The following is an 8,899-nucleotide window of genomic DNA, read 5'->3' on the forward strand; positions in this document are numbered from 1 at the left end:
AAACCATTCTACCAGATAAATGGTTTCAGAAGCAAACACAATCAATAAATTACTCACTGAAATCATTGTACCAGTAAAATGGTTTCAGAATACAACTATGTGCAACCATTCTACAAGCTAAATGGTTTCAGAAGCAAATAACTAATAATCAACTTACTGAAACCATTCTACCAGCAAAATGGTTTCAGATTACAACTCTCTGAAACCATTCTACCATATAAATGGTTTCAGAAGGATTTCGGTGTCCAAATCAAACGAACCAAGTCTCTATTTGTAGGGGAAAAAAAATTATGAATTTTGGTATAAAAAATAAAAAATAAAAAATTAATTTACGACAAAATAATCGAGTTTAAAGTAGTGAAAAATTGCGTTTTTTTTTCGGTGTCCAAATCAAACGAACCAAGTCTCTTTTTGTAGAGAAAAAAAAATTATGAATTTTGGTATAAAAAATAAAAAATAAAAAATTAATTTACGACGAAATAATCGAGTTTAAAGTATAAAATGAAAAAAATCACGCAGACCCATTCATATGCTGACACGTGGCTGACTTTTTCAAAAGCAAAATTTTCTCTCTCCAGCTTATAATCTAGTGTGGCGCAGACAGGATGATCTGATAGATCAGGATGATCTGGGCTGTCTGATTGATCAGACAGTCTTAATGAGATCACATCTTGGCTGTCTGATGGAAATCAACGATCTGTAACCATGGTCCTTCCGTACGCGCGCGACACTGGATCCACGTCTATTAATTGTTTAAGAAGGTGGGGCGCGTGTTGTTATTTTTTTTTTATGTAAAATTACAGAAATGTCCCTGTTGCTCTATTCTTTCAAAAATTAAAAGAATGGGTATTTTGGTCCAATTGAAAAGGTGCACCTTGCTAACTTAGACCTAACTAGGGTCTAAGTTAGAAAACCCCATATATATATATATATATATATATATATATATATATATATATATCATTGATCAATTTAGTGTTTGATGAAATAATATTATATGATAGGCTGCTTCTATTATGCACAAGTTCATCAAGTGGTGCACAGCACGGTGCACCTATCAATAACCCGATAACGAATACGAATTTTATAAAATCCACCGATGGATAGAAAGTTTATATCGTATAGATCATCCATATAAATTTTTAAAAAAATTGAAAATCATTTGATGTGTTATTGAGACCTATCAAAATTAACGGTATGTAATAAAATTCATAAACCGTTAATTTTGATGAGTCTCAATAACATATCAAATGATTTTCAATTTTTTTTTTTAAATTTACATGGATGATCTATACGATATAAAGTTTTTATCCAACGGTAAATTTTATAAAATTCATATTCGTTATAGAGTTATTGACAACTGGTGCACTGTGCACCACTCGTCTTACTCTTTCATTTTAGCCAAAGCCTATATATGATAAGCTAATTTTGAAAGTTATCATTTCGTATTTCTCCAATTAAATTTTTTATCTTTAATATAAAGCTAATGCTACGGTGGACCACCTTCACAAGTGGTCCACCGTGGACAAGTGATCTACCGAATATGAATTTTACGAAATTCACTGTTGGATTGAAAGTTTATATCGTATGAATTTTACGTACCTGGTACCGGTACTCTATCTAAAACGGAGTACCCGTGCAACATAGCTGCAAGGAAATGTTAAGAAGTACAGACTGACACTCCCTCAACATCTCCTCCTCCCACACCCACAAACACCTCCTCCACTCTCACGCCTCCCCATCCGCCCCCCACCCTAAAGCAAACATCTCTGCCACCGTACGCGATTTGTTATTTCATCTAATACTACATGAATTGTTATTTCTTTAATCTCTTATTTTATTTCCATATTTTTCTTTCCTTTCGTATTTTTTTCATACATTCAGGACCCGTTTGGCCTAGCTTATTTTTGAGCTTATACAAACAGCTTATGCAATATAAATTAGGTTTAATTTTATGCTATTTTATAAGCTCACACTAGTCAAAATTGTGTTTTTATAAACTATTTTATCATAAACTAGCTTGACAAACTTATAATAATACATAAAAATTGCATAAGCTGTTTGCATAAGCTCAAAAATAAGCTAGGCCAAATGAGCCCTCCTAATAATAAAATATGATCGTGCAAACTTACGGAGTACGTTGCTACTAGAAAAACAAAAATATATAATATCCTCTAACTATTTACGATACCATTAAAATAAATTTATGTTCATCTAATATGTACATAAGTTATTCATTTCGACCCGTGTTCAATGCCGCAACTGTTTACAAGTATTTATTATATAAGTTTAATTTATCTTCATCTATATTTGTGTCGTGTCTATGTTGGATTTTATCCACAATTTCGTCTATCGTGCATATGATTTTTTTTTTTTTTGTAATTTCTAAATTATTATCAAATATAACAAATAATAATTTTTTATAAATTTAACTCGTGCAACGCTGGGAAAATATGCTAGTAAATAAAAATTAAATATTAATAAGGCCAATAATTAAACTTGTGTCTAGGAGAATTTTTGTTGTCTTTAACTTTAGCGCACAATTCAACTAAAACAATATTTAAAATTTAATTGTTATATTATAATTATAACAAAATAAAATATTTGAAATCTTTTGACTCTTAGTCGACCCAGGATGAGACCACAACACTCAATATATTGCCTCGGAGAAAAATTACCCACTCAATATCTCTATAATAATTGTACACGTCAATAAACTTTTACCCACTCTTTTTTTTATCAAATCTTTTTAATTGTAGAATTTTGTTTTGTAACTTTGTTACTTGTATTGGTTTATGTCAGTTTAAATTTTATATGCGTGTCGTTTATCCATTATATACTTGGGATAACTTTTATTTTAATTTAATATTTATTTTTTCTTTTTTAAAAAATAGTTTAAAAGGTTAAAGATCAAATTTTGAAATTTTGACAAAAAAATTGACTTTAAAATCATGTGATTGACTTAACGAATTGAATCTAACGAGCCGAACCGAACTGTTCGTGAACTTTAAACGAGCCAAACTCGAACTAAAAAAAGAGTTCGTGTCGAACTTGAGTCGAATTTCAAGCTAAACCAATTCCTATCGAATCGAGCTCAGACGATTTTGACTCAGTTCGACTCATTTCCAACCCTACTCAAGATATTATAGCATTCTAACGTGCAATCTGTTCTTATAACTAAGTTACAGTGCTCTTAGCTACTACTCCAACCCTACTCAAGGAGTATTTGTTAACCGAATCTAAAACCAACTTTTACTTGCACTATTTACTTTTAATCTTTATTTTAAATCGTTGAAAACCTCAAAATGTTATATTTTATTTTGAGTTTTTGACACAAACGAGTTATTTGATTAGGAAAGTATCGAAATTAAGAAACAACATTTTTAAATTTAAGGTTAGATATACATTCATGAGTCCTTCAAATTTAACATTTGTAATATATTGATCCTTTTAATTTTGTCTAAATTATACATTTTGCCTCCTAACTTTCATACACTAGCGATTTTGACCCTCAAACTTTCATAATAGTACTTTTGACCCATAACTTTAGGGATTTGGATCTCTCCTTCCCAAATTCTCTAAATATATCTGTTTCCTCTCTATCTCTCTCTTAATTTCAATCTCTTTCATCAATAAAAAATAGGCTTAATTAGTTAATTGGTCCCTTAAAGATATTTTAGGTTTCACAATGGTCCCTTAAAGAAAAAAAGGTCTGGATTGGTCCCTTAAAGAAAAAAAGGCACATATTGGTCCCTTAAAGACATATATGTTTGTCATATTGGTCATTTCCGTTAAATTTTAACTTCAAATATAACAAAAAATTCAAATGGTTAAAATTTTAAAAATTAATAAGGTTTTTGGTGAACCACTTACACTTAATGACATCCACAATTCAGTCAACTAAACTAACGTTTTTTTGTAAAAAATTGACGAAAAGGACCAATTGAGAAACAAATGTGTCTTTAAGGGACCAATCCGAACCTTTTTTTCTTTAAGGGACCATTGTGAAACCTAAAATATCTTTAAGGGACCAAAAGACTAATTAAGCCTAAAAAATAATAAGCTATAATCAAGAGAGAGAGAGAGAGAGGGGGAGAGAGAGGAAAGAGAGAGATGTAGAGAATTTGGGAAGGAGATGATTGCATGATAATTGGATCATCTCCTTCCCAAATTCTCTACATCTCGCTCCTTCCTCTCTATCTCACATGACACGTCAGCACATCATGTGAGTCAATGTTCATGTGTACATTGACTTATTGACGTGGTATGTGAGTCAATGACGTGTATGTGATAGAGAGTTGAAGCTCTATCAAGCTACACTAAACTAAACCTAAGAAAAACAATAAATAAAGATAAATAAAATAAAATATAAATTGATTCATTTCATTGATTGATTTGCTTTGTGTTCAACACACTACATTTATACTACTTCTAAATGGATAAAACCTTAGATGGGCCTAAAGGCCCAATTACTAATAATTCAAATAAAGTCAAACTAATAATATAAATACTATTAATATCTAAATTATGAATAAACTACTATCTAATAATTATTTAATTTACTATTAATCTTCTATCAGTATGCGTTGATTTGATCAAAATCAATTTTTTTGTAAAAGGAGATAAAGTTAGAGGGTCAAATTAAATTACAATTTAGCCTTTAATTTTTAAGTTTCAAATTGGTCTTTTTCATATCATTTTCATCCCTATCTAGCCAAAGCACGATAAATAAATACTTTCATATGATTAATATAACATTAGGATGCATATGAGTTGAATTAATCGCAGAGGGATCGTTATCATTACTACTAACAATAATAAAATGCATGTCATGATCAACATTACAATTAGATAAATTTGTATATTGAGAACGAAATTAGAAACATGTTACAAACCAACTTGGTGGTGTGTACTATTATCATAACATGAATCCAAAGACTCAATTTTAACATTTGGAACATTAATCTCAATAATATTGTTTTCAGTCTTGTTGCTTTGGATACACTTTTCAGGATTGGGCACAACAAGTTCCTCTGCTTCAAGCTCAATGTTAGTTTCTAATGATAATAATTGTGTCTTTTTTTCCATTTCTTTGCTTTTACTCCAAAGCACCGCATATAGGCCACACACGATCAACACTGCTCCAAGAACACTATATATTTACAATCAAACTATATCAAGTAAAATGATGCAATATGCATATGAATAAAGAATTTAATTTATATACATTCTCAAGTATAAAATTATTTTATACATGCATCCAATAATATATTGACACATCATGTATTGTGTTTATAAACACGTAACATGTTACATGACATGTTATATTCATTAAATTATGTGTCAACACATTATTGGATGTATGAGTAAAATAATTTTACACTGACCGCACATAGAAATTAAACTCATATGTTGAAAATGTGAATAATATATGTTTAGGGTACATGTAAGATTTATAATATACCTTCCTAAATATAACTTCTCATCCACCAATAAATAAGCAAAGATAGCTACAAGTAAAAGCTGAAGAGGATTGAAAACAGCTGCAAATAAAGGACCTCTCATCTTTATGCACCAAGCAATAGCAATAATCACTAATCCGGAGGGTACAATTCCCTGCATTAACATTCATTTACATTTAACAACTTCAATTCAACATTTCATGCATTTTTTGCTTCAATAAATTTCTACGAGCATACCGAAAAAGCCACGGTAAAAAGACGAATATCGTAACCGAGCTTCCATTCAGTCCAATCCCTATCGATACAAAGAGCAACAACAATGGCCTGAATTGCTCCCATTGTGCACATCAATGCTGAGCATGAATGATGGCATGGATATTCTTCATTCAACTTAGCCTATGCCGTAAATCTTAAACATCATATTCACATAAAAAATTTCATATAAAAAATAATTAATATGCTCTAAAGCGATATAATTTTTTTTGTTTATATTTAAGACCGAATTGAGCATACAACTAATTAAGCTTACCTGAACGATTAACCACAAAGAAAAAGAGCAAATGCTTGCTATAGCACATGGAACACCCAATATTTTATTACTAAAATCCTTATGTTTTGGTTCAAGAAGCCCATTTTGGTTATGATGTTGATGCATAAGATTGATATTGGAAGACCAAATATTAATTTCCACTCCTTTGTAAAATATCACCACCATTGCCCCAACAATGCCAATAAGTGTTCCTATTACCTTGACTTTTCCCTCTACTACTCCCCAATTTAGCTTTTCCAATCTATGAAAAATCAAAAGTATATCATATTCAGGCAATAGTTTTAAAAAAAAAAAAAAAAACAAGTAAACTATGAAGTTTGCATGGTTTTAAATTTTAATAACACATAAGAAATTTTTAGTTAAAAAAAGTCAACGGGTGGTTAGTAAATACAAAATGGAGTAAACTTAGAAGGTCAAAATCGAGCAATTGAAATTTGAGTGGCTAAAATCGAACAATTGTAAAACTTAAGGGTTAAAATTGCACAATTGAAACTTGAGAGACAAAATCGCACAATTGTTAAACTTGAGGGGTCAAAACTGCATTTAAGTCTTTTATTTTTTTTATTTTATAATTGGTACACAATAACTTAAATACTACTAAATTAATGTAAAGAGGGGGTGTAGGTATATAAAGTGAGGTATACCTGGAGGATATGGCCATGATGAAGGTTATTCCAGGAACAAGGTTGGATATGCACAACATAAAAGTTGCTGAAGTCAAAGCTAAGCCAACACTATAAAGATTTAGAAATAAACTTCCCCTGTAAAATGACCACATTAGTATCTTTCATTTATTGTCTCATACCAATATACTAAGGTGTTTGAAAATATTATATGGATTCAGATAGCGTACCCAAACAATCCACATAAAAATGCCAGAAAAAGAACCTTCCAAGTAATTTTTTGTCTCTTCTTCCTTCATTAATTAAAAAAAAAACAGTCATTATTTTTAAGAAGCTAATAATGTTTTTAAATTTTTTTTAACACCGTTATTGCAATTAATTTTTGAATAATACAGTATAAGGATGTGGTGAGTAGCGCAACTAATTGAAATAAAGATTAAAGAAATTGAAGATTTTGAGTTCAAACACGAACAAAAAAGAAAAATACTAACTTAACAGCTAATTATTTTTGTTTAAATGTATAGCACAAGAAAGTGACATTTTTTATGCAGAGAATTAATATAATGGTATTTTTATTTTTGTCATTTCAACTCTCTTTTCTCAATATGAGCTAAATTTTCATCCCAAAGGCCATAATTCATATTTCTTCAGCCTTCATCATATATAATATGGATCGTTTCATTTCATAATAATAAAATATTTATAACATCTTACAAAATATTAATAAATACTAGCTAGTTTAATTTCCCTCAATGTTTCAAAAAAATAAAAAATTCCCTCAAAATAGATAAATAAGTTCCCTCTAGTCCTAAATGCATGGATTTTTTTTATATAAAAATACACACAAATTGTCTAAAAAAATTATAAGAAGCATATTAAACCGAAAAAAGGAATCATGAATGAACAAAATAATTCTTATTATCTAGCCAAAGTGGCATAAAGCACCAAGCAATAAGAAGTGATGAAACAAAAATGGACCTATCAAAGATAAGAGCAAGAGGAATGGTGAAAGCCGACGCTAAAGTGAGACGATAAGCGGTAGCCACCCTCATGCTCATTCCATCATTTATGACGAGCTTGTATATGATATTCACAGCAGCATATGCAATCTGCACAAACACCATTAGTACGATTGGTTTTAGTCCTTCCAAAGAATTGTATATCCCCTTCATCTTCAAGATTGTGATGATATTGGATTTTGAGACACAAGAAAATAAAGAGAATATGAAGGAGTGGAAAGTGTATAGCACAACATTGGAGTATATATTATATATATATATATAAAACCGAACCGATGATTTGAACCAATAAAAAATTGGTTTATAGTTCAGTGGTCAAATCGCAGTTAATTGATATAATTTAACATTTTTAGTTAATAATATGAGTAAAAAACAAAAAATACAAGATTAAAAAGTGGATAACCTTAAAAATAAGCCTTTCAAAAAAGGAAAAAAATCTTAAAAATTACACAATGTTGGCGTTAAAAATAAAATATCACAATTTAATGTTGTGTTTACTTTAGACTCAAAAATATATTGTTGATTTTGTTTTACGGATAGGATTCTCTCCATTGAGAAAAAAAACCTTGTAAAAATAACCTTTCATTTAATTATAAATCAATGGTCACAAATTAAAACAGCCAAATAATCTCATGCTTTCTTGGTGGTCAGTTTTATTTGCAAACAAAGGAGTTAAAAGCCAAATCAGTTTTTTGTAAAAAAAAAAAAAAGAAGTCAAATCGGTTTTATTTGTAAATGTCAGCAATAACGTTAAACTTAAACTTGTCCTGAAATATTTAAACATTCTAATTTTTATTTTTACTTCTCTTGTGAAACTCTAATAGTCTCTTCTCTATTTTTTTCCTTTCATTATTTTGTAGGTTAATATCTTGTTATCGTCTCTATTTAACGGGTTTTTTTTGTTCTTGCGTTTGATGTTCGATCGGATGAACACATCAAGTATGGAGGGGAAAATGGATCAGTCAAGTCATGTCATCATAAAGATACATCACAAATGTTAACTTGTGTCCTTAAGGCACATGTTAACATTTGTGATGTGGGTCTTGTTAACATGTGCCCTTAGGACACATGTTAAGATATACTAAAATAGAAATTCAACATTTAATGATACAAGAAATTTAATGCTTCAAAAGTCAAAATGCACAAATTAACATTTAATAATTTCTATTTTTGCTTTATTTATGGAAACTTCATTTGGTCCTTTTGATTTTATAAATGGATGACATAATATAAGTCGATCAAATG

The 8,899-nt window shown here is 29.7% G+C and overlaps 1 protein-coding gene across 3 annotated transcripts; it reads right to left on the reverse strand.

Annotated features, from left to right (window-relative positions):
* Positions 1 to 4,769: 4,769 nt before the first annotated feature.
* Positions 4,770 to 7,896, reverse strand: LOC123916446 (WAT1-related protein At1g25270-like). 3 transcript variants are annotated; one of them, XM_045967910.1, is made up of 7 exons: positions 7,614 to 7,896; positions 6,866 to 6,928; positions 6,657 to 6,773; positions 5,992 to 6,253; positions 5,700 to 5,858; positions 5,465 to 5,616; positions 4,770 to 5,152 (listed from the first exon to the last, which is right to left on the reverse strand). In XM_045967910.1, the coding sequence occupies exons 1-7, from the start codon at positions 7,805 to 7,807 to the stop codon at positions 4,888 to 4,890; spliced, it is 1,212 nt and encodes a 403-aa protein (XP_045823866.1). In that variant the 5' UTR covers positions 7,808 to 7,896; the 3' UTR covers positions 4,770 to 4,887. The 3 variants fall into 3 exon arrangements, with proteins under 3 accessions (XP_045823866.1, XP_045823868.1, XP_045823867.1); XM_045967912.1 differs by lacking the exon at positions 7,614 to 7,896 and adding an exon at positions 7,029 to 7,098; XM_045967911.1 differs by having other exon boundaries at positions 5,087 to 5,138; positions 7,614 to 7,893.
* Positions 7,897 to 8,899: the final 1,003 nt, after the last annotated feature.

Source organism: Trifolium pratense, linkage group LG3 (assembly GCF_020283565.1).
Source record: "Trifolium pratense cultivar HEN17-A07 linkage group LG3, ARS_RC_1.1, whole genome shotgun sequence".
NCBI classification, from domain to species: Eukaryota; Viridiplantae; Streptophyta; class Magnoliopsida; order Fabales; family Fabaceae; genus Trifolium; species Trifolium pratense.

Coding starts and splice junctions, on each gene's coding strand:
- LOC123916446 (XM_045967910.1), bottom strand. CDS start 7,807: ATGAAGGGGATATACAATTCTTTGGAAGGACTAAAACCAATCGTACTA. Junction 6,929..7,613: donor CTTGCTCTTATCTTTGATAG/GTCCATTTTTGT, acceptor TAATTAATGAAG/GAAGAAGAGACAAAAAATTA. Junction 5,859..5,991: donor CTTTGTGGTTAATCGTTCAG/GTAAGCTTAATT, acceptor TTTACGGCATAG/GCTAAGTTGAATGAAGAATA.